The sequence below is a fragment of the Arvicola amphibius genome, chromosome 18 (genome assembly GCF_903992535.2).
Source record: "Arvicola amphibius chromosome 18, mArvAmp1.2, whole genome shotgun sequence".
Taxonomy (NCBI): Eukaryota; Metazoa; Chordata; class Mammalia; order Rodentia; family Cricetidae; genus Arvicola; species Arvicola amphibius.
Genome location: NC_052064.1, coordinates 12,770,781 through 12,797,108, shown reverse-complemented (window position 1 = coordinate 12,797,108; position 26,328 = coordinate 12,770,781). Strand labels below are relative to the sequence as shown.

Genomic DNA, 26,328 nt, shown 5'->3' with positions numbered 1-26,328 from the left:
ATTTGTTTCTCATTACTTCTACACTCTGGGCTACAGAGCAAGACCTTATCTCTGGCCTGGCACTCACATGGTAGTTCAGGATAGCAATGACTCCATGGGAATTCTCCTGCCTCAGCCTCTCAAATACTGAGATTACAGGCATAAACTATCAACAGCCGGACCTTACAACTCCTTTACAAAAATATTTAATAATATGTTTAGCAAAATAAATTATTTTTATTTGAGAATTTAATCAGAGCTTGAGAACCAACATTTCACTAATTTTGAATGTAGTAATAACATTATTTAGTCCTGTGTTCAATCATCAGTGATAAAACTGAAGCCTGAAATCAGAACTCTCAGAAAAGAGTTTATAGAAAGGCAGTAAGGAAAAGACCAGAGATCTTATAACCAGTAAAGAATTGATGCAGTAAAGTTATGACGTGAGTGTGTGTGTGTGTGTGTGTGTGTTTACATCCTGACCACACACACCCTCCCATCCACTCTTCCTCCTCCATTTCTCTACAGAAATGGGCCCCTATGGATATACACCAGCCTTGGCATATCAAGTTACAGTGAGACTAGGTATTTCCTTTCCTATTAAGGCTGGATGATGCAACCCAGTAGGAGGAAAGGGTCCCAAAGGACGTAACAGAGTCAGAGACGGCCCCTGTTCCGACTGTTAGGTGTCCCACAAGAAGACCATGCAATACAACTGTAACACATACACAGAGGGCCTAGGTCCCGGGTTGTCAGTTCAGTCTCTGTGAGCCTCTATGAGCCCAGGTTAGTTGGGGTGTCCTTGATCTCTCTGGCTCCTACAATCCTTCCTCCTGTCATAACTGTTTTGGAATAGAATAGAAAAGAGGCCAGCCTGGTCTACAAAGAGAATTTCAGGACAGCTAGGGCTGTTACACAAGAGAAACCCTGTCTCAGAAAAAAAAAAAAAATTCAAAGTAGCAGTGAATAATTATTGTGAGGAAGTTGAAAGAACTGTGGACAGCAGGTGAAAAGTTCTCTTTCGTCTCAGTCACTAGTGCTGCCAAGGCCCCTGGAGCAATGGGTCATTGCTAATGCCTCTGCAATGTTCCGAGTACTCATAGCTAAACACATACATAGTAACAGTTCACTGCTCTGAATTCTGTTTCTTTGGCTCTTTTCTTATTTCTTGCTCATTATAATCATTACAATTCATTACTCCCTATAAGATTTCTCACTCTTGCCCAGCACCTAGGATAGTTTTCCCACAGGTTCTCAGAGTTTTGTTGGATACGGAATCCTGATTTCTCCCTCACCATTTTAGTCGAGAAGCCAAAAGCGCATTCCTCCATACCCCTAGCCACTGTCCATCTTACTATGGGAGCCCTGTACGTTTTGTTGAGCCATGGAAGATGTCCTCTCTATGGTCAGTACTATTGTGATGTGGGAGAGTCTTCTGTTTGTGTTGATTTCATTCGTTAATAAAGAAACTGCCTTGGCCCATTTAATAGGCCAGCCCTTAGGTGGGTGGAGTAGACAGAACAGGAAGAAGGAAGTGAGGTAGGTGGCTCAGACAATCGCCATGTTTCTCCTCTCTGAGCCAGATGCGATGGAGCCAGCCACCAGGTCAGACATGCTGAATCTTTCCCGGTAAGACACCACTCGTGGTGTTACACAGATTATTAGATATGGGTTAGTCAAGATGTGAGTAAGAGGCTGAAACTAATGGGCCAGGCAGTGTTTAAATGAATACAGTTTGTGTGTTGTTATTTCTGGGGCTAAGCTAGCAGGCGGCCAGGAGCTGGGTGGCAGGAACGCAGCCCGTCATGCTCCCCACTACAGTATTGTCTTATCATGGCCTTGAAGATGCTAGGGACTCATCTTCACCAGTCCACTGACTGTCTTCCATTCTTGCTGCTGTGCTTCCTTGCCTCTTCTACCCTAATTTTCTTCATCCCCACATTCCTCTCTGACCATCTCTCATCCTTGCCGACCTGTTTACACTACCAACTCTTCACTGAGAGCAGACTGAGAGGTGGAAGTCGCCCACAAATGGCCATGTTGTATCGTGACTTCTCAGTCCTCACCTTTCCATATCCTGGGTCCTTGCAAGCCACTTTTTCACTGAAATGCATCCAACCCTTGACCTTTCACCCCATTTCCACCTCTTGAAACTATTTATCTGGCTACTTCAGGTCTTGCCAGCTCTTACACTGTCAGATGAAATCTCACCATGGCAAGGGAGAGAGGTAGTCAAATGTTGCTTGCAACAGAGAACAGGGGGCAGCGTGTTAAGAGAGAAGCTGGGTAAACTGGCCAGTGTGGTTGGCATAGATTGGCCACCTGGGCTGTCAGATTATCTAACAAAGGCTCTGCTTAAAGGTTCAAAAAAACCCGTGGGCCAGTGGTTAAACACTTCTATCCATTTAGATGATTATAAACCTGAAATGTTCTGAATACAAAAGTGTGCTCACCACTGTTCCGGCCCTGGGGTCGTAGAACCGCTCAAGCAGCTGGACCACTGTGCTCTTCCCGCAGCCGCTGCTGCCCACCAGGGCCAGCGTCTGGCCCTTCTTCACCTCCAGGCTCAGCCCCTGGAGCACTGGGATGTCAGGTCGGGTGGGATAGTTGAACATGACGTCTCTAAATTGCACATTTCCTTCCAAAGTACTCTAAAATGAGAACAGTAACACACAGTTTGATCGCCACAATCTTGAAAACACAGGCTACCGTGGGGACTCCTAGTTCCGGGTGTTGGAAGGGAGCTTCTACCACAGTTAAGCTTCATTTCGTCTCTGGAACTAAATCTAAAGAGGTAATGGTTTTACAGTATGAATTATCAATACAACACCAATATACTCTCCCGGACTAGAACAGCTACATACAAAAAAAGCCTATGAACTGGATTTCTATAGTCTTATCTCCCTGTAAATTTGTTTTATAAAAGTAATGACTATTAATACAAAGTATTAACGTTTATTCAAATCAGCCCATGTAGGTCTTAGCAACAGCATGTAATTTCTAAAATTAAAGCACCAATTTTACTATATTTCCTCTTTGCGTCTTTTCATTGAGAAGTTAGGGCTGGATCATCCACCGAGAGGACAGACTCACCGGCTTCAGGCCTTCCGTGCTGTAGCTGTCAATCTCAGGAACTTTCTCAATGATCATGATGATGTGTGACGCCGACACTTTGGCTTTGGCGTAGTCAGGAGCGAAAGAACTGACCTGTCCGACTGCCATGGCACCGAAGACAATAGCTGAGAATACTCTGGAAAAGAAAAGCCAGGCATGTGCAGTGATAGCCACAGTGTGGTCAACGTGGCCCTCTGTAACTAGAGAGCCAGTGCAGTTTTAAAGGTAAAAGAAAAAAGCCCTTTCGTTTCCTTACGCACTCTCATGGGCAGGACAGCCCCCTTCACCTCCCCTGTTACCCTCAACATTTTACGTGACCTTCACTTCTTCCTTCTGAGAGTTACAAATTTGTTTATCCCTTTTTGAACCTGGGGTGGCCTTGTGTGTGGTTTCTCAGACAGGATGCGGTGGAAATCCCTGCTGCCAGCTCCAGTCCTATGACTCAGCATGTTTTCTTCCTTTATTTTTCTCTCCTTCACTTAGCTTCCTTCACTGGCTACTGAGCTCATTACAGACAGCCTCCAGCACAACAGGATCTACTCCGCCCAGCTCAGCTATGGAGAACTGACCCAGAGACTCCAAGCAGAATAAATGTTTATAGTTCCATGTCAGTGAAGTTTAGTTTCTGGTCATTGCACATTGTAACTGTGGCAACACATACTGTTGCCACTATCCATTCCTAGATATCATGTGAGCCAAGCAATGAAGACAACGTTATTTTTAAATACACGGCTATGATGCCACTTTCAAGAAACCACTGCATTCTTAACCTGTGACGTGGGACTCAGGCCAGCAACTTCAAAAATCCTGGGGTTAAAAAATAATCAAAAGCATGATCAAATTAATGTCCCGGTTCCAGGAGTGTCTGACTTTGGTCTTTGGGCATAATCACACAAACCCCCAGGATACATGTATGATAGGTGAACAATTTAAATCTTGAATTAACTACGGTGTATGACTAACTCAATGCTTAACCAGGGCAGAAATGGTGTATTAACACACTTTAATGCCAGCCTTATCTGGTTTGGGGTGCAATGTAAACTCTAACAGCGCTAACCATGTTGAACTATTAGGGAGAAGAGTCTGGCCTGGCCTGCCACCACTTGGAAGCTCAGAAAGTTCATCTATCATTTTGATGACCAAGCAACATATTTGGTGACATCACTAGTGTGATTTCTCTCAGGCTTCTCTTCCCATGACCAAAGTGTAATGTTCAACGTTTGCAGAGACACAGGAGGAAAATTCTAGTCTAGACCTTCTGTTGTCATTGAAAAATTCCTTCCGCTTCTGAGGAATTAAGAGTTAGTCAGACCCCTGACCAGTAAACAAATAAGGAAAGGGGCCACGATAAATAATAACATGGTAACTTCTGAATTCCCCCTTACCCTCCTTCCTAAGACAAAAGGCTGGCAGGCTTTCTCTCCTCCAGCAGGCCCCCTGCCAGTTGACCAGTGCCAGCTGGTCAGATATGGTCAAGGCTGGTCTTGACACGTTTAGGTTAAGCTGTGGACTTCAGCACCCCTTTGTCTAAGCTGACTAATGGGAAATGACATGGGACAAACTGATGCAAGGCCACCCATAACACTTAAAAACAAAAACAAACAAACAAAACCACCCAGCCCTTTTGGGGAAAGGAGGGTTTCAGCTTCTGAGTAATCTCATTTTATGGGGAAACTTTCTATGCTCTATGCTCTCTAATTTGCTCTCTCTCTCTCTCTCTCTCTCTCTCTCTCTCTCTCTCTCTCATTCTGTCTGTCTCTCTGTCTCTCTCTCTGTATGCATGCATGCACATGTGCACGCATGTGTATGTCTGTATCAGTATACCTGAATGTGTTTCTTTACCTTTAATATCTCAGGTTTGGGAAGAGTTGGCACATCACTCACTTCTTAGCTGACCTGTCGGAAAGGTTTTTTAAAGGAGCCATTCACCTCCTTGCTGAACATACATAAGACCTTTGTCCAAAGGCATGGCATTCTAGAGAGCCCTGACTGAATCTACACGTCCAGGCACAGATCTGGAACAATCAGATATGGGTGAGTCAACACAGGATAGAAGAGTGTCTGATGAAATGCGGGGAGTCTGCGGTGTCACACAGACTCTCAGAGGCAAAATGCCACTTTCTTCACCACCAGATGTTCTCCCTGACACGTCACCATACAATCTCTCATCCTAGATTTACTTTCAGGGTTAAATTATAAATATGAGCACAATACTTACAACAGAACATTTTCAAAAGTCATTAATTCATGAGCCACCAAGTAGGCACCAAACCGGAAACATGCAGCATAGGAAAAATACATCATGGCTTGGGTGAAGGAGAATGTGATCCCAAAGATGTGAGCTTTCTTCAAAGAGTTTCTGGAAAGAAGAGAACCCAAATTCACCCTGCTTCATTTCTCAGTCATTCAAGCAACTTCCTGTGGGCTGGGGGTGGGGCACACAAGAGGGACAGATACAGTGGATTCCATTCCTAAAGGACTCGGCTTGAACCCTTTGACTGAACAGGTCTCATCTCTGAGATGCAATGGTGTCTCCATCTTTAGTGTAGGACTTTTACCTCTTAGTGGGTTGATAACCAGACCTGTAACCCTGAGAAGAGCCTGTTTTACATTAACAAATGAATGGTCCTCCCTGCCCACTTGGGGATCAACACCTCTACCCAACACCCTCCAGCTGTGGGTGGCAGAGCAGCAAGCATGTCCTGCCTGTGGAGATCTAGCTGAGGAGCACAGCATCAATGCAGGGGAGGACGAAGTAGATCAGGCACTTAAGTGCCTGGAGCCAGGGAGGCTTTACAAAGCATTAACATTCCAAGAATGTCTGAACAAGGGTCTTGGGTGTGAGGTGAGGGCAGGAACAGGGTGGGGATGGGAAGCCCTTTTGACCTTCCTATCCTGCTAAAAACACCAACTTCTTGTCTTTGCCTCTTGCTGGAATTTTTTTTTAATTTAATTATTTTTTTAAAAAAAGAAAACAAACTATTGTTTTTCATTTTACATACCAATCCCAGTTCCCACTCCCTCCCCTCCTCCCATTCCTTTCACCTATCCCCCTCCCCCCCATCTACTCTTCAGAGAGGGTAAGGCACATTGCTTTGGAGAAGATCCAAGGCCCTCCCTACTATATGTAGGCCGAGCAAGGTATCCTTTCAAGGAGAATGAGTTCCCCAAAAGCCAGTACAAGCAGTAGAGATAAATCCTGGTGCTACTGCCAGTTTGCCCCAGTCATATAACTGTCACCCACATTCAGAGGGTCTAGTTTGGTCCTATGCTGGTTCCTTCCCTGTCCAGCTGGAGTTGGTGAGCTCCCATTAGCGCAGATAAACTATTTCAGTGGGTGTCCCCATCATGGTCTTGACCTCTTTGCTCATATTCTCTTTCCTCAGAAAAAGAGGGCCTGCCATGATTATGACTCCAAGGCTGGCTTCGCCAGTATCCTGGTCACCTTTCTTTTAGAGCTGTCATAGGTACTGCTGGGATACAGGGAGAAGAGAAGGTCTCCCCAGGAAAGGAAGGAGCAGAAAGTATCCTGGGGAGATCCCCTCAGTGTCCCACAACACCTCCATAGAGAACCTCCCCGACTCTCCAGATACGGCAAACAGCAGGGTCGTCAACCCAACTGGACACCAGAGACATCCGTGGTCCTCTTCTCTGTCCTCCCCGGCCTACACTGCTCTACCTCATAGATGACCTAAACTCAGGTCTCTTCATCTCTCTTGATAGTCTCAGGCGTTCCTTCTAGTACTTTCTTCTGTTCACTCTACCTTCTGGCAAAAGCGATCCTGAAAAACGGAAGTCCTCACTAGAAAACCCCCCTGAACCCTGGCCCATTCTTCAGGGCTTCTTACTTGTATGGTATCTGCAGGCTCTGAGCATACATGTCTTCAAACTTCTGCTCCCGAGTCAAAGAGACGACAGTGCGGAAGTTCTCTATGGCTTCAGTGGCGATCTGTAAAACAACAGGCACAAAGTCAAACACAGGAAATGAATTCTACAGCTAATAGCATTAACCTATTATAATGTCTCTCTTAAGTACCATTTATCGATAGCTATCTTCTGTATGAAAAAGAATGGTGACGTATGAAACGGAATTTTACATCCTTAAGAGAGATCTAGTCATTTAGTCTGGCCCTCCATACGAAAAGAGAAGCTGGGGCACCAAAGCAAGAAGAATTTGTCTGAAGCCACATGGCAGCTTTCAAATGAGTCTGTCTTCCGTGAATGTAATATTTCAAAAACATTTATTGTTACTTTTTTTGAAAATGTGATATTTATACATGACTTTTTCCTCTGCGAAAGTGTCACTCATGATAACTCCATAAAGCTTAAAAGATGTTCAGAGAGTGATGAAAATAATAATTACACACTAATATATTTTTCCAAGTAGCTCATACACGCTTTTCCGAAACACATATATCTTTAACAAAATGAGACTGAATTCTCCATTTTGCCTAACCAATTTCAACAGTGTTTTTCAAGCTCTTTCAATATACATTAATAATAATTAATAATGAATTAATAATGAATTGGGTTTTTTTTTTTTGAGTCAGGGTTTCTCTATGTAACAGCTGTGACTGCCCTGGAACTAGCTGGCCTCAAGCTCACAGAACTCTTCCTACCTCTGCCTCAAAGTGCTGGGATTAAAGGTATGGGCACCATGCCCAGCTTAATAATGAGTTTTTAATGGCTACTCAACCTTGTGGGCAGTTAGGCATTACTAACAATGGCTTCAATTCTTTTATTAAAAATAGCATTGTAATAAATATATCCTTGTATATAAACATAGTGATAAGAGGTCAAAAGCAATAAATTGCCTTTTAATAAGTATCGGGTTTTTTTTCTTATTTTTTTTCTTTTGGTTTTTGGTTTTTGGAGACAGGGTTTCTCTGTGTTACAGCCCTAGCTATCCTGGAACTAGCTCTTGTAGACCAGGCTGGCCTCGAACTCACAGAGCTCTGCCTGTCACTGCTCCCGGTTGCCAAGATCAAAGGCATACGCCACCAGCGCCCGGCTAAATATCATCTTTTGATGAGCATGATATATAATTTTTTCAAGAGGGTGTCTAATATTTAGTTGTGTTTTAATTGCATTTACTGCCACCAAGGCTATTTAGTTAGGAAAATACAGCTGGCACCGTTGTTTAAATTCTCTGTGAAGAGAAATGGAGACTCATTAAGAACATCTGGCCATAGGCCACTGCACACCAGTGGGCCTCACATCACCATTGCCTCTCATTAGCTTCCCTGAAAGGGGGATATGGACCAGATGGTCTCTAAAGTTCTTCTAAAATAGTATGTCTGGTTAAGATTCTGCGCCTCTGTCTGGTGGTTTCACTCATCTGAACAGATCCTAGAAAAAGACACATTCTCATAACCTAGTGCAATTTGCTACTTAAAAGCCATCTGTGGGAATTCTCATTTATGCCTCATGACTTTTACACAAATTATCAATGATAACAGCAAATATTTCATAATAAATTAAGTCAGTTTTGAAGACCAGTACAAAAAAACTACTAGAAAAAAAAATGAACAAATTTCTTAAAACACTTACTTGAAAAATTAAAATATTTTTCTCTGACCTTGACCCACCAAGAAGATAATTGGGAAGAAAATTATTTTATAAGCTTTGCACATTTCAGACATAATACATACTGACTTTAGAAAATCCCAGAAGTACTGATGGTAAGATATTGGAAGAAAATACCAACTTCAATGAAACTCCCCAAAGACAATCTTCATTTATTCATAATAAGAACATTTTGAATTATAATGGTTCCAACAAACAGAAGAGGTTTTCTGAATCAGTAATAATATTATAAAACATTATAGCTATGGCTGGGGAGATGGCTCAGTGGGGAGGGAGGGATGCTTGCTCTACAGTCTTCAGGACCTGAGTTTGAATTGCCACCAAGGTCAGTACTGGGGCACAGAGTTTGCACAGTGTGAAGACAGTCGTGGCTGCACAGTGCAGTCTTCTCATCCTGATGCACAATGAGGCATTTAGGAAACACCTAAGAAGCAGCCAAGTCCTGTCCTCACAACTTCAATAGAGACCCAGTCATCACCAGCAAGAAGGAAGTTAAAGTTCAAAGAAAAGTAAACAGCAGCATCCTTTGAAGGGCGCGGACGGTTTACTGAGCTGTTCTGAAGAAAGGAAAATGTGTTTCTCAGAAACAAACTTCTGCTTCTCTTTCTACCCCAAATAGACTGAGGTTAAATTCGAATTCCTTATTAAAAAGAGAAATGTGTATATTACACAAAAACTGCTCAGTATCCCATGTAAATGAATTAGAACAATATCAAACCCTAGTCATAGGCACGGCGGAGCTTATCTGCATGTTCTGACATTGCATCACAAAGGCTATGAGTGGGGTCTCCCTTTACCCTGATCTGCTCCGGGATCCCACACACGTGCACTGCCACACTGCCAAGTGCATGGCACGGATTCCTCGGTCAGGGCCAGTACTGAGTCAGACCACAGCCAGACCCCAAGGTTAGCTAGTTCCCCATGACAGAGTGATGGGGACCTCTACAGAGGGTGAACTCCACAGAGCCTGGCTGGAAAAGACTAATGCCAGTCTGAGCACTTCCATGAAAGAATCAATGAAAATAGAGTAACAAGTCTCATCATGCAGAGAAACCCCGTGTCTTTAGTGTCTCTGGGACCTCCCTCACCTTTCCCATCAGTGGGCTGCCTGGCTCACAGGCACCTGGTCTGGAAACCACAGCCCTCTCACCTGCCTGGACTCCTGCTCTGTTTCTTGGTACCTGGAATGCCAGGGGTCAATCCTGTTCTGACCTTCGTTTCTGCAGAGGGCATATGACATCTCCCTATGCTCCACCAATAACAAAACTTGGATTTCTAGCTAACAGGTGCGCCAATGTCTGAGTTTGACTCCTGGTTCCTGGAGTGACTGGCTCGAAGGCAGCGTGTGCTGTGTGTGTGTCCCTCAGCCTCACCTGAAAAATGAGGTAACAACAGAATATATCTGACAGAGTCCGCGTAAGGAGTAAGACATTTTCCGGGGAACCAAGTGAATGGCACACAAATCTTTGTTGAGCTATGAAAAATAAAGTAGCCGAGTGTGCGGAACAACAGGATGAGGGGGAAGAGGACAGATGTGAGAGGAAAAGAGGACGCATGATAAAGAGGATAGCGAGGGTGGCAAAGGATCTGTGCTGTTTGGGGAGAAAGCAGCTCTGGGGCCCAGAGCAGGGATATCAAATGGGATGAGGTACCACAGGAATTCCGAACTGACTATATTAAATAAGCTAAAATGGAGAGAACAGATACATGTTGGACTTTTCCACTTTGAATCCCCCCAGTCATTTGGAATAAAATGCACGCGCTTTCCTAAATACAAGGATAGTTTTAAGCCTGGTTGAAAGGTGGACGGAAGAATAGAGGAGAACGTGTGCAGACTAGTTTACATAAACTTGATACAAGCTGGGGTGATCAGAGAGGGAGCCCCAGTAAAGAAAAAGCCTCCATATGATTGGACTTTAGGCAGGCTTGTGAGGCATCTTCTGATTGGTGGATTAATTACTGATTGATGGGGAAGCCCAATCCATGGTGGATGGTGCCATCCCCGGGATGATGTGTCCTAAGTTCTATAATAAAGAAGGCTAAACAAGCTGTAAAGAAATAAGCCAGTAAGCAGCACCCCTCCATGGCTTCTGCATCAGCTCCTACCTCCAGGATCCTCCTCTGTTTGAGTTCCCGTTCTCAATGCTTTCCGAACTAAGGATGTGTTTCTAACTGTTCTTCGAGTTCTAATCTTGAGACAAATATAGTAAATGTTGCCCAAAAGGTATTAAAATACTGTCGTCGACCAAGGAGATGGCTCTGTTGGTAAAGGATTGGCCTTGCAAACACGAAGACCTGAGTGTGACCTCTAGAACTCGGGTTAAAAACATCGCAGCTATGCGTGGTGGCATGTGCTTGTAACCCTAGTGCAGGGGGCATAGTGGTGGGCGGAGAAACCCTATCTCCCACAGTGAAAGACTATATCTCAAAATGCAAAGTGGTCCATACCTGGGAAATAATGCCCAGGGTGCTTTCTGATCGCCACACAACATGCACATACATGTTCACCCACAGGAAACTTCCCCACCCCTCCCAGACATTGTTAGGGCATACTAACAGAGAGTAACAAAACATCACTGGGAAGAATATTATTTCTACTTAGGGAACCAATCATACTTAGTTTAACTGACCTTCCCAGAACCTTCTAGTTCCTTCTTATCCTTCAGTGCTTGTCCAGACAACATTTTCATCTCCACCACTCCTGCTATGGCAATGATGGGTACAATTGCTAAGAGCAGAAGAGTCAACTGCCAGCCATAGACTAGGGATATAATAATTCCTGTGCCAAGATTTGCTATATTCTGGGCAATGATAGCGAGTCTGGATCCTGTAGCCTGAAAAAGAAGAGAAAATTAGGGACACCTTTTATATTCTAAAATATGTTCTAGTACATTTTTAAGGACAGTAACTCATCTTCATGAAAATCTTCTCACCCATGAATAAAAGGAAAGATGATACACTGTAGGAAGGTTTTGGGTTCTAAAATGAAGATTTCCATGATTCAAGAATACTGAATGTAGAGCGATAATTCAAAATGCAAGTACATATTTCTATCTGTTTTAATCTTTCAGTTCCAAGAAAATGTTTCTGTACCAAAGCATGATGACTAAACCAAACCCAGCAATCAGAATGGTAGGAATCTGGCAATTCTATTAAACTGGTAATGGTGGTCGCTTAGGTATAAAACTGCTTAAAATTTAAGGAAGGTATGTGTCAATAAAGGTGTTCAAATATACTTGGGCCTATTTTTTCCTCTTGTTTTTGTTTTGTTTTTTCGAGACAGGGTTTCTCTGTGCAGCCCTGGCTGTGCTGGAAGTCAGTCTGGAGACCAGGCTGGCCTATGCACTCAGAGATTCATCTGACTCTTATTTGGGCCTGTTTGGAACACTTATCTTCTTGGAGGGGAAATGAAAAATTTAAAGTTAGAAAACATGGTTTACAGGAAGCAGAACCTCCAGTAGAATGCGGGGAGGGTCATGATGCATGGCTTTCACAACTATGTAGCAGTTTCCAAATCTAAATCAGAACTTAATCTAGTCAGTTAAGCACAAGAACAAGTGGTGTAGTCTGAATCTACTCTACTTGGAAATTCTCTGGTACCTCATACGGTCTCACGTCCCTGCTGTGGCTTCCACACCCAGTTTCTCTGCAAATAGCACACACATCCTTTACCTGTCTGATTTTTTTTCCCCACTTCAGCATGGCTGACGAGTCTCAGTAAAGACTGTGATGTGTCCTCTAGCCTGGCCATTGGCCATCTCTGTCACTTTTGACAAATCTCTTCCAACTTCCAAACGGAGCAGATTGATTGATTAATAACCACAGCCTCGCCGGGCGGTGGTGGCGCACGCCTTTAATCCCAGCACTCGGGAGGCAGAGGCAGGCGGATCTCTGAGTTCGAGGCCAGCCTGGTCTACAAGAGCTAGTTCCAGGACAGGCTCTAGAAACTACAGGGAAACCCTGTCTTGAAAAACCAAAAAAAAAAAAAAAAAAAAAAAAAAAAAAAATAACCACAGCCTCTTCTCCATTCTGAATTCTGGCACCATCCTTCCCCTATCATTTAACACCTACCTGACATAATCAGTAGATGGAACTACAACTCCCATGAGCATTTATAAATTTTTAGTAGGAAATGGAAAGTGGGCTGAAAGTGATAGCATGTATAATACAGCATAACCCAGCATCAACAATCCCACATAGAAGCTACTGAAGGACTGAAGTACTCAGAACATTGACCCTGGACACGGTACAGACAGTAGAGACAGTTCCCCGGGCTTGCAAGTTTCTAGGCATATGCAGGCCTTGCTTTGGAACACACACACACATACAAATCAAGATAGCTCCAGAGATGATAAATTCCTTGATGTATGGGCAAAGTGAACTAAATGTTTTAATCAAACAATTTTGACAATTTAAAGGATACAAAAAGTAGAAAGTAAACTTTTAATGTCTTCTCCTATTAACCCATGGCGCTTTCATGTTTTGCCCAAAGTCTTCCAGCCATATGTCCAGCTGTGATCGTTGTCTTTGCCCTTCTCTGAAGACCAGGCCTATCAGGCTCTATTCCCACCACACCTGTCAGTCCTTGGGCCAGGCAGCCATGCCCCGTGCTGCACTGGGCCGTCTCCAGCCTGTCAGCTCCCTCCTTACCACACTGTCTCGGTTTCACTTCCAGAACACCTCTCTTCTATTCTTTTCTCTTTCTGTTTTGGTTTTTTGAGACAGGGTTTCCTTATGTAGCCCTAGCTGTCCTGGAACTCGCTCTGTAAACCAGGTTGGCCTCAAACTCTGAGATCCTCCTGCCTCTTCCTTCCCAAGTGCTGGGATTAAGGCATATGCCACCACAACCAGTGACATAATTCTTCTATGTCCTTGTCTCCTGATAGTCTCTGCTCATCTTCATGCCCCTGAGACTTGAGAAGCCTGGACCCAAAAATTCCAGACTTTTTTGGGTATAAGGATGTTAGGGGCTGAGGTGATGCTTCCAACCAAACAGTACTGTTGGGAGAGCATTATGGGAGGCACAGCATGCCTGGATGAAGTTTATCACTGGAGGGGGGCTGTGAGAGTTGAAAGCCCCCTACCAGTTCCAGGTCACTGTCTCTGTTTTGTGTCTGCAGTTAAAGATGTGACCTCCCAGGTCCTATTCCTGCTGCCATGCCTGCCACTTGCTGCCACCCTTCTCTGCCATGATTTACCCTTATCCCTCTGGAACTTAAATTCAAATACACTCTTCCTTCTATAAGCTGCTTTTAATAATGGTGTTTTACCACAGCAATAGCAAAGTAATTACTACAAATATCTAGCAACAGAATCTTACAATGGTTACCAGGAAGCCAGTCTCATGCTAAACCTAAAGCAGCATTAAGATGAACACCCACAGAAAGGAAGTACATACCCCTTTAACTTGAGCAGCATCATTGGCGAGTCTGGTGGTCAGTGCTCCAGTGGTGTTTTTAGGATTATCAAACCAGCTCACATCCTGTGACACAAAGAGATTTGTAATCTTAAAGTCCTACTCATGAGACTTTAGCTCTAGGAGGAAGGTGACAGAGACACTTTGGTATAGCATTCATATCTTCTTCATTTGGCATCCAGGATGTAACAGTAAATAGACAAGAAAGGGATTTAAAAAAACAAACAAAAATAGGTTATTCCATCTGCCAAAAGTATGTCTTAGTCTCAACTCTGTTTAAAGCCTGACTCTATGTGTTGGACAATGAACACGAACGGCAAAGTTGCTGGTGTCTTCAAGACTTCCTTCTAGAGTTGGAAGGCACACAGAAATAAGCATACACCATCTCAGATGGTAATGAACAAGGTGGAGAAAAAGAACGGGGTGAGAAAGACAAAGATGTGAGAAAGGTGCTGCTTTAAGAGTAGGGAAGAAACAGGGAAGTTCTTTCCAAAAACATGAACAGAGACCAAAATGAAGGAAGGGATGAAAGCATCTAAGAGGAGGAAGATTCAACGCTTGCAAAGGCCTTGAGGCTGAGGCAGTCTTGATCTGCTCCCACAAGTGAATTACATCCTGCGGGTACTCTAATTTGTCCTGCTGGGATTCCCCTAGTTCTCTCCTCCCCAACCTTTGTGCAGTTACCTATGGTACCCTGAAGATGACCTCTGTGATGTGGGTGGGGGACGCATACCATGCATGGCCTTTGGCAACTGTAGAGACTATATAGAGACTCCCCCCTGAAAGACTCAGGCTGCCTCTAGATTGGGATGAGGAAGGAGAGAGAGAGAGAGAGAGAGAGAGAGAGAGAGAGAGAGAGAGAGAGGGAGGGAGGGAGGGAGGGAGGGAGGGAGGGAGAGAGAGAGAGAGAGAGAGAGAGAAATAGAGAAGACATGAAGTAGTAGTAAGCCTTTCAGGGTAAGAAGAATAAAAAGTTCAAGTTTGGAAATATTAAAGTGTGAAGCATTTATTAGTATGAGAAGATAAAAGGTAAACCTGATAGTTAACACTACTCAGGGCAGAATACATCAACTGATTTAAAAACAAATCAAAAGCAATCTAGGTTTTAAAATGCACGTTCAACATGAAAAGGGATTTTATTTGTAAAACTTCATATATTTTCATTTTTTAACATTTATTAGTGACTGATTGTATGTGGATGCACGAACTTGCCATGTCACATGTATGGAGGTCAGAGGACAGTTTATGGGAGTTGGTTCTGCCCTTCCAAATCATGTGGGCTGTGGGGATCAAATTCAGGTCAAGCACCTTGAATGGCTAAGCTTTCTCACATCCTCATATATTTTAAAATAAACACATTGTGATCTTCAATTATGAATTTATGTCTGTCACAAATAGCTTTAGTTTCTAAGATGTTACCTGAATTGGCAATTTGTATTAAGGAAGTAATTACCTTTTTATTTTGAAAAGCCAGAAAATGGACCATTATAGTCTGTATCAACTGACTTTTTAGTACTCAGGTACTTAAGTGTCCCTCCACTGGAATGTGACATCCTTGAAGAAAGAGGCCATTCGGGGTTTGAACGCCTTGCAAAACTTAGTACCATACTTCATAAACAGCGGCTGTGCTATGCCTGCTCCTCTGAGTAGTTTGTGCTGTTCCTACACCCCGTCCGCTCAGCTCTCAACATATAATGAACCTGAATGACAGTTGGCCTGAAGGCTGATGGGGTAAAAGAGTGTTTGTAGTGAGGTCAGCTTTGAGATTGTTTAAGTAGAATCTAGGTTATAAATACAGCTTGAAAGCTTGTGATTCCAGAACTTGAGAGATGGAGTTCAATATTATGCTCAGCTATGTTGTGAGTTTGAGGCAAATTTGGGTGAAAATGACTCTATCTTTAAAAATGAGAGGTGGAGATGACTTGACAGGAGAGTCCAGGGGAAGGTCTCCCACAAAACAGTACTGTCTCACCCATGAGATTCTGCTTCAGCTGTGACTTCCACTAGCTGTTGGGAGCAGTGAGACCCCAGATCCTGAATTTCTTGTAATCCCCTGATCTGAGTGCCTACAGCTGCTCTGAGCACGAGACCTTCAGGAGTTCCTGATGGCAGGAGAGTGGTTTCTGGTGGGTTTGGCTGGGGCGTGGCTATCTCTATATAATCTGCCCCTGAACACAATAAAGGGCGCATTCTTAGGAATTCAAGGATGACCCGTGTCGCTGTCTCTCTGTCTGTGGTTTTTAACCTCCTGCCCCTTGCCCGAATCTCGGTAACTGAGTAATAAATAGCACATGGAGTGCAGACACGGGGCCGCTGTGAGTGGCAACTAGCTATTTGAGTAAAGACACCATTGCCTAAGAATTTCAAGAAATACGTAAGTGGTTGCAGATGGGGTGAAAAAGACTGTCTTCTGGAAAGTTGAACACACACACACACACACACACACACACACACACAACTGGCATTTTTCACTCTTGTTTTTTTTCTTTTTTTTCCTTTCTAGTGCTGAGACTGAATGAGCAATATGAATTCAGGTTCAACCTCTGTGTTACATTTTAGTCTCGTGGGACAGCTTGTGGATATATCCAATCTATAGCCCACGAGTCTCATGCATCTTAGGATGCTATTAATGTGGTCCAACAAGTTTGTAGATAACAATACCACATTTCAGTGTAAAAACGTTGTACATCTTTGTATCAAGAGCATCATTTTATGGTGGTAACTAGTCATTTTGAAAGGGAAGATTTAAGGTCACATACAACATTTTCATGGTGGCTGAAGTTTGAAAGGGACTGCTAACAATATTGTCAGTCGTTGGGGACCTGAACGTACAGAGCAATAGGCACTCATATTAAGTCATAACCAGCTAACGACACTGTAACTCGCTCGGGTTAGTCTTCTAGCCTTGCCTTAGCAAAGAATCTCAACAGAGAGGAATGGGCCCTGAAAATGAATCTGAATTTGGGCAAGAGGAGTGCAAACTATCTCCAGGTTCAGAGAGTCATGACAGGATGTTCTGAGTGTGCAGAAAAAAGAAGGTGGCAAAGGGGCACAAAGCACAGACGATCCTTTCTAACACTTCTCAGCCTTCGGGCTAAGACAAGGTATAGAGGACCATCTTGGCTCCGGCTGCCTCTCACTGCTAAGAGTTATTAGGAGACACAACAGTCTCAACTCCTGGCTCGTTGTGCCCGCCTGCACCAAACTGCAGCGCCACAGCCTACATCTGCAAATGGCTCACCAGCACCTCCAGAGGAGGCCGAGGGAGACCCATGCAGGATCTCTACCTAAGGAACTTGACAGCGCTCCTACAATCTGTGTCCATGGAACACAAGAGAGAATTCCTACTCCCCAACCCCAGGGTGCAAGCCACAGCAGCCGTACCTGTCTCAGCATGGACCTGAAAACCTTGTATCGGAGTCGCTTGGTGAGGATCTCTCCAGCTTTGCCAAACGTGAAGCCCTAAGAAGAACGAGAAGGCGTCACACAGAAGGCTGGCCAGAGACGCAGATGCCAAGTACACAGTGGGAATCAAGGCCTGTGAGCGTGCAGAGCAGGATGGGACCTAGTCTGAGCCCCTGTCCTCACTCAGCTCCCTGCCTGTCTCTCAGATGACCAGCTGGGCAGTCTCTGCTTTCCAGCACTGGGCTGTATTTACATGTTGGAAGTCTGTGGATCCTCTGCCTGCTCTTAATGTGTTTGCAGTCATGGGAGACAGTCTCAGCACCATAGCCAGAGTGGGAGAGAGCTGCTTTCTCTCCCTGTATTTCTCCATCCCAACTGTCAAAGCAGAAGTGACCAACTTAAAGCTGCCTCACTTCCAATCTCTTACCAAATTCACATGGCGCAACTGTTCACTTTTACACACCTGTGACACTCTCAGCGACAAGTGTTATCCTACCAAGGTCAAGTTTCACAATGCCGCTCTTATGTATTTGGTGAAGGACCACCATTTTTCTTTTGTATTCCTATGTTAAGAACAACGTTTATTTTTTTTTCTGTTAAAATAGTAATATATCAGAATGTATTAAATCAAGAAACTTATTTAGTTTCAGCTGAGCTGATTTACATGTGTGCTGTTATAACACTAATATAAGCCAGGTGGTGCTGGTGCACACCTTTAACCCCAGCACTTGAGGCAGAGGTAAGTGGATCTCTGTGAGTTCAAGGCCAGCGTGGTCTACAGAGCAAGTTCCAGGACAGCTAGGACTGTTACACAGAGAAACCCTGTCTCAAAAAACAAAAAGCAACCAGCCAAACAAAATCCCCCCAAACCATAATATATACTTAGAATGTGTTTAATAAAGAAACCTACTTAGTTTCAGCTAAAAAAAAAAAAATACATGTGGACTGATTACGTACATTTTTACTTAATAAGTAGTAACATTATCTCAAATCAATCTGAACACTTGGTCACATGAGTTCTCTTAGTTACCAAGAGGCAACATTGCCCCCATTTACAGATTAAGGAACCAGAGGCTTAGACAGTCTAAATTACTAGACTGTGTTTATTTGCAAAACATGTTTGCAAACCTGTGTCTAACACCAAAGTCCATACTTTATGCTTTTCCATGATACACTCCAAGAGCATTTGGTTCAGTTACAATTGTATCTGAGCCAAATGATCTACAGGCTGCAAAATACCTTGTATGCATTTCTTAGGATTTTTAAGACTGTAATTTTTCCATTTCTGCACTTGCTTTTCCTTTTGTGAGCTTGTTAAGCTTTTGAAACAGTTTTACATCAGTGTGACCAGCTTGGGGAGTTTCATTTGTTTCAGAATACAGGAAGACATTTCTCCAACTATTCAAACTGACCAGCAGAATGTACTTAATATACTTCCAAACTCATATTCAGGGTTTACCCCAAAGTCTGTACTTGGGTCCTCACCTTCCATTTCCATACTAGACAGAAGAACCTGTGCAATATGATTACACCACTGTTTCCATCTGGGGCATGGCTGGTTGGGAAAGAGTAGGTGAGGATGCAGTCAAAGGCTAAAGACACTCTGGCTATCACTGACCATGGTAAAAGAGGAATAATCTTACGATAAGGACAATTCATGTTTCTAAACATGAGTAGATGAAGCGCGAATAACACACTTACCTGAAGGAAAAATGTAATAAAAGAAATGATCCCAAGGACCAGGAACAATAAGGAAAACAAGTTGCTTTCCTGCCGTTTGGTTTCGTCATCAGTTTGTTTTGTAAAAACCTGCAAAAAAGTATTTGAAGGGTGGTCAGCACCACACTAAGAAGGCATTCCACGTCTGCCCCCATTTCACACGTTGTTCGGTGTAGGGGCTGGGACAGTCTTTGGACCCTGGGATCGCGCTGGCTTCTGACAAAAAAAGCAGCCTCTGGTGCACCTGCACTCTGCCTTTGTTGGGGGGTAGGCTGTCATTCACAAATGCGCCCAGCAGTCTTTGCACTCGTGCTCCTCTTAGAGAAACAGGTGCTTTGTAAGAAGGCATCAAGCACACACTTCCCTCCTGACTTTCCTGTAACAGACTGTATGTAAGTCGTTTCTTTGCGTGTGTCTGTCCGGGCGAGCAGCTGAGTACAGAGGACAAGGGTCAAGCTGTCCTCTTGTGTGGCTGCTGAGGATTTCCCACTCTGTGTTTCAGGTTTCCTTATTTTATTTTTCTGTGCATGTGTTTTGGTCTGCATGTATGTATAGGTGCACCATGCGTGTGCCTGGATCCCATGGAGATCAGAAGAGGGTTCAGATCCCCTTGAGCTGGAGTCACAGAAAGATGATTGTGAACCATCAGGTGAGCATTGGGAACTGTGGGTCCTTTGGAAGAGGGGTCATGGCTCCTAACCAAATCTCCAGACCCTCCACATTGTTTTGTAAGATGGTGTTTCTCACTGGACCAGGGCCAGTTGGGCTAGAAGGACTGGCCTCTTTGTCCTGGGATCCTCTTGTCTCCCAGCACTGGAATCCACGTGTGCGCATCACCGGCCCTGGCTTTTACATGGGTGCTGGGGAACAAACACAGGTCTGTGTGGTTACACAGCAGGCGTGTTATTAACTCATCTCTACAGCCCCAGCTCAACTATGTGGACATTTCAAAGTATTTCATAGTCTGGTGAGAATATATTTATGTGTTCTTGCTAATGAAAGGGGCATCATCCCTTCAGCCTTTCAGAGAGAAAGGTACCTTTGCCAGTACATCTTGTAGGAGTTATAGTCACAAAGTCAGGTGGCAGTGGCAGCCAACCTTTCAAGAGATGGTTAGAAGTGCAAAAAAGATGTTTGGAGCTGAAAGTACTTATAGCACAATCGTTCAACAGAGAAAGAAAATATGCCTTTCCTTCTAAGGGTCAAGTCAGTTTTTTTGAGAGCAACATATTCCTAAACCAACCCAGAAAAATTTATGCTTATTTAAAAAAAAGGACAAAATAGTTTCGGAAGACATTAACTCAATTAGTCTTGATTACTCATTCCAACATTGTACTATGCTAGGCACGACTGAATACTCATTCACATGTACTGATCCTTCCAATTGGGGGGGTAGCGGTTATATTACTTCTGCCATTTTACAGAGAGAAAGTGAAGCAGAGACATAATATTAACTTAATCAAGAGAGCCAGGAAGAGATGAGCCAAGCACAGACACCCAAGCCTTCTGTCCCAGAGCCCACTGTTTGCAGTGAGGCATATGGCTGCCTGCCTATCCACTGTCCTAGAGCTAATGTGCTGGCCATCAGTGACCAGACAGATCTCTGTGGGAAGAATGAGGAAACCCAAGCACCACTGTTGGTTGCTTTTTTCGTTGTTTTGTTTTGCCTTGTCAAAAACGGGCAAAGCCATTTCTAACTTACCTTTGTTTGCCCCAGAAATCACATGACCAGCAAAGCCTAGGAATGTTTTCTCTTCTTACACTTTACAGAACATGTTTGCTGCCCTGTGTTCTACAGTGTATTCCATAGAATCAGATGTTTTTCCTTCTTTGTAGTCTTTTCATAGCACATAAAAATACCTCACGCAAGTTGGCCAGTGAGCAAACACTTCTGGAGTGACATGTTAAACATGAGTATTAATCTAGAAAGGCACAGGTAGACTAGAAGAGTTATGGATTTGGATAATGAATAGTGCTTGTTTTATCCTTCTTAAGATGATGTTTCTTTCTGCAAAAGATTCTAAGCGGTAAGGCAAAGTGTCTGCAGTATAATGTCTCACGAGTTGCGTCTGCCACTAAACCAAGAACACGACCGCTTAGACTTTACTGCTCTTTGAATGGCGCTGTTAAAATTAGGTAGAGCCAGCATGTGAGCTTTCACCTTCAGGGATCCTGTTAGAGTTTGCAGATGAAGTCTCCCCACAAAAGGCTCATTTGGTCAATTTTATTCCTTAGCTGGCGGGTCTAGTCCTTGATGGGTGATTAGATTATGAGTGCTCAGGCCTCATCAATGGCTGGAAGAACTAGATGTGCATTCTAGGAAGGTAGACCTGCTTAGAGAAAGTAGATCACAGCATAGGGAGGGAAGAAGTCTTGCGAAAATATGCCTTGTTCCTTGTTCATTCCCATCTTCCTTTGGTTTCCTGGATGTCATAAGAGGGGCGGCTTCTGCCACATGCTCCTGCCACCACAGTGCCCTGCCTCGGGCTAACAACCATGAATCCAGATGACTTTAGCCTGAAACCTAGGAAACGGTGAGCAAAATAAAACTCCCCTTTTCTTGTGCTTCTTCTCTAAGAATCCAGCATAGTAACACGTGTCTGAAACTCTAGGACTGAATCAGCAAGATCTGAGGTTCAAATTGTGTCCGGGCCACACTCAAGCTGGGCAGTTTAGAAAGACCTTGTCTCCAGATAAAAACAAGAAATGGCAAGGGTGTGCTCAGCGGTGCAGCACATGTCTAAAATATGTGGAGTGTGGGTTCAGTCCCCTGTGGCATGAAAAAAGAAGAATGCCTCTCAACTGTCTCCTCCAGAGATGAACAGCTAACTAGCGTTGAGCTGCTTCCTTCTGTTTGAGTCTGAGGAAGCAAGTGTAGGCTAAGGGCCTGCTCATGTGCTGGCATGTGTGGATCTTACACAACAGGTCATTGTCTACCCAGTTTGTTGCCCGCTGGCAACCTGAATCGATCAATTAAGTTCATCAGATCAGTTCATGACTTTGGCTCAGAGCTCAGTGATGGCAAGCATGGGCATTACGTTCCCCAGTTCCATTGATTATGTCAGCGAGTGGGTGCCCAGGGCACTAGAATAGAAACCATTAGGGACCCTAGATAGAAATTCATATAAAAGATGTTTACAACATTGCCCTTATAAACCAAACTTCAATTATACTTTCATCCGAGTTTGTTTCGTGTGAAAGAAAATGTTTCTATGACGTGTGTGTGTGTGTGTGTGCATATGTGTGTGTGCACATGTGTGTGAAAGAGGGATATGTGTAGATGTGTGTGCATTAAAGGTAGTCCATTCACTTGTCTAGAGTCATAAGCAATGTAAAAGTGAATATAATCACTTACCCCTACAACCTTTGAGAATATTATGGCAAATGCTGGCTGCAAGCCTCCATTTATTATGGCACAAAGTGTACCAACCACAAAATAAGGCCATTCAGTGGAATTCAACTTTAGGATCCGCCAGAAGGAAACCGGAGGTACATCTTCATCCTAGAAGACACATGCATTACCACAAGATGGTTTTATGTTTTTAAAAACACATCCTCACTGATTTCTCACTGTGGGGAGTTCTTCTGGTGAGGCAGGGTTGCATGGATTTTAGGCTGGCTTCAAACGGACTGTCTTGAATGTCTAATCTTCTTGCCTTTGCCATCCAAGGGTTGGGCTTATGAGATGGGTACAAGTTTTTAAAATAACTTTTACCCTATTCTTATCCCTTATCAGTTGATGGATATTTGCCATCAATTACAATAACACATTATAGTGCCTATTTATTTATTTATTGCTTTTCGAGACAGGGTTTCTCTGTAGCTTTGGAGCCTGTCCTGGAACTAGCTCTTGTAAACCAGGCTGGCCTCAAACTCACAGAGATCTGCCTGCCTCTGCCTCCTGAGTGCTGGGATTAAAGACATGTCACCACAGCCTGGGTCCTCTTTACTTTTTAAGAAATAAATGATGCTTCCACAAATATTTAATTCTTAGCATTCAACAGATGACAAGAATATTGACCAATAAGGATAACCATAATAGAAACAGTAATACTTAAACACCTATCACAGTCTCTTCACAATCTAGTTCTAAATATCTTGGTATTAAATTTTAATCTTACACCTAAACTAACTATAAAACATCACCATTTTGGGTTTTTGGAAGACTGTGGAGAACAGATCAAAGAGATTATAAAAAAGTATGTTGTTCTTCCCACTCCTTCAGTTTAAGCACACTCAACTAGGAGGGCTCACGAGGAGGATTTGTGACATAATATTGCATCTTGGTCCATACCGGGGTCTCTTTGATACTAAGTTTCCTGTCTTGGTCGTGTTGTGCACGGATACTTTTGCGAGTTGATCTTCTTCTTATCAGACTGGATCCCGAATCTTTTGAAGACATGTCTAAATTATCAGTTTCATTTTTAGATTCATAAACTTCATTTCCTAGTTCAATTTCATTTCCTGCTGTCTAAAATAAATAAGAGATATGAATAGTTTAACCTCAAATAATGGAAATTAATCATTAAAAATAAATATCAAGAAAATACTGAATTGTTTAAATCAAAGGAAGGGGTGAAATTAAACTACTAGTCCTTCATGTGTGATATGTTGGGAGAAAAAACCCTAACATAAATGATTTTTTGTGAATATGCTGAATTAAAAATGGCAAGCCTTCTGCATATTTTCTCTAGTCATCTCTTCTCTGGGAATATATGGCTCAACCAACTTTACTTTTGAACCAGTGTGTGAATAGAAACTCAAAAGAGATCGAAATGTCTTAGACTATTAATGAAATGTTCTTTTTTAAATTTATCATTTTTTGTACTAAGCCTTCAGAATTTGGTGTACACTTTCACCATTCAATGTTTACAATCACACGTGGCTAGTAACAATTAACAAGACTAAAGTACAAACAAGACTAGAGTATAGCTTACAGACTTATATTGCCATTGAAGTCTTTGCTGCTGTAATTACTTTTATGTATAAAAGAGTCATAGACAAAAAGAAAAATTTAAAAAGTCCTTGATTTGTTCAGGGCTGGGGAAATGTCTGCAAAGTGTCTTGAGTTTGTTAATTAGAAAGGGATGCCTTGAAGATCTAAAGTTACGGCGCTTCCTAATACTGTCCTTTAGACAGCAAGGGGGTAATGTGGCCTGGGCTAAGCTATTGAATCAGACCTAAGGTGCGGGCCCATGTTCTAACAAATCCCAAAGTACTCTTCTCCTATGTCCCAACATTATACAATAAAGTAACACTTATGTATAGATTGAAAATACCGACACCAGTTTATCAACAAAATAAATTAGGGCGTTTCCAAAGTTCCACTGTACCTGCGTCATGACAAGTTTGAAGTAAATGCCCTTCTCTTTCATGAGCTCATCGTGATTTCCTTGCTCTACAATGACACCGCCATCAAAGCCAGCAATGACATCAGCGTTACGAACTGTAGACAAGCGGTGAGCTATCACAATGGTGGTCCGGCCTTCCCTAGCCTGGAGACACAGAAACCTGGCTTTCAAATCATGAATAATTACAACAAAAAGCACTGCCTTTAATTCCAGCACTAGGGAGGCAGAGGCAGACAATCTCGGAGTTTGAGGACAGTCGGGGTTCAGGGCAAGTTCCAGGACAGCCAGGGCTACACAGAGAAACTGTGTCTCGAAAAACCAAAGTCTGGCCATCGTCACTGACATTGCATGGACCAGTAGGTCTCCAGCCCCATCACGCAGTGCACCCTCTCCCCGAGAAAGGGGCTTTGCAATTCCATAGTCTTCAAGTGGCATTAAGCGACTTCTATTTGTATCTTTCTTTTGGTTGACACTGAAAAACCAGATTAATAGGGCTATTTCTCTTTTCAATTCCATAGTCTTCAAGTGACATTAACTGACTGCTACTCATATTTTCCTTTGGTTAACAATACTGTAAATTCTCAAAACCAGATTAGTAGGGTTATTTCTCTAAATTTTCATGATCAAAATAAAGACTAATTTTTCACTTGAGCCTCCACTGTTCATATTTCATTTTTAATTAAAAGATATTGACATGCCTTTTGATGGAAAATTACTTATTGTAATTCAGAAGGAAGGAAGGAAACAAAGAGAAAGAAAGAAAGAAAGAAAGAAAGAAAGAGAAAGAAAGAGAGAGAGAGAAAGAAAGAAAGAAAGAAAGAAAGAAAGAGAAAGAAAGAGAAAGAAAGAAAGAAAGAAAGAAAGAAAGAAAGAAAGAGAAAGAAAGAAAGAAAGAAAGAAAGAAAGAAAGAAAGAAAGAAAGAAAGAAAGACAGACAGACAGACAGACAGACAGACAGACATGAAGTGGGGCTGGAGAGATGGCAGTAGTTAAGAATGTTTCTTGCTCTTGCAGAGGTTCAGACCCAGCACTCCCATTTGGTGACTCATAACTGTCACTGACTCTATGTTCAGAAGATCCTCTTCTCATGTTTTCCCATACATGAAGACACACACAGGGACACAGACATACAAATTAGAAAATAAATCCTTTTGAAAAAGATATAGAAGAAGCAGAAATTGAACAACAACAACAACAACAACAACAAAAAGATTAGGAAGTCTGGTGCTTTTCCTTAGTAACAGGTATTAGAAACTATCAAAAGTTTCTGTTCTAAGGCAAGATTAAGAGGAATGAACAATGGAATACTAATATTCTTATAATTCAGACCTTTCTAAGTATAGCTCACCGACCTTATCCAGAGCAGCCTGAACCACGGCTTCACTTTCTGTGTCCAAGGCTGATGTTGCCTCATCCAACAAAAGGATCTTGGGGTTGCGGACCAGGGCACGAGCAATGGCGATTCTCTGTTTCTGTCCCCCACTCAGCTGCGCCCCTCTCTCACCAACCAGGGTGTCAAATTTCTACAATTAAAATGATAAAGAAACAAACAAAATAACAGGAAATGTAGTAAAGCAATAAACTACCTCAGTTCACGTTTCAAATTGGGACGTAATCATCATCACTGGAGCCTCGCCAGCAACACAGTCCAGTTCTTGGCAACAAGTATCTACCACGTGTTGATAGGGTGAGCAATGGAGAATCCACAGTAAACTGGACTTCCCCTCTAAGGAAGTTCATCCAACTAACAGGAGTTTC

At 43.0% G+C, this 26,328-nt stretch overlaps 1 protein-coding gene across 1 annotated transcript in view; it reads right to left on the bottom strand.

Moving 5' to 3' along the window:
* Positions 1-26,328, bottom strand: part of LOC119803921 (ATP-dependent translocase ABCB1) — a 72,669-nt gene that overhangs the window by 5,196 nt on the left and 41,145 nt on the right. The window contains exons 14-25 of the mRNA XM_038315404.1: positions 25,923-26,093; positions 24,553-24,714; positions 23,514-23,690; positions 22,575-22,721; positions 19,202-19,309; positions 17,480-17,557; positions 14,078-14,161; positions 11,310-11,513; positions 6,942-7,042; positions 5,312-5,452; positions 3,073-3,229; positions 2,433-2,630 (exon numbers count right to left, since the gene is read on the bottom strand). Of these exons, the coding sequence (XP_038171332.1) occupies positions 2,433-2,630; positions 3,073-3,229; positions 5,312-5,452; positions 6,942-7,042; positions 11,310-11,513; positions 14,078-14,161; positions 17,480-17,557; positions 19,202-19,309; positions 22,575-22,721; positions 23,514-23,690; positions 24,553-24,714; positions 25,923-26,093 (1,728 nt within the window). The remainder of the gene's footprint in view (positions 1-2,432; positions 2,631-3,072; positions 3,230-5,311; positions 5,453-6,941; positions 7,043-11,309; positions 11,514-14,077; positions 14,162-17,479; positions 17,558-19,201; positions 19,310-22,574; positions 22,722-23,513; positions 23,691-24,552; positions 24,715-25,922; positions 26,094-26,328) is intronic.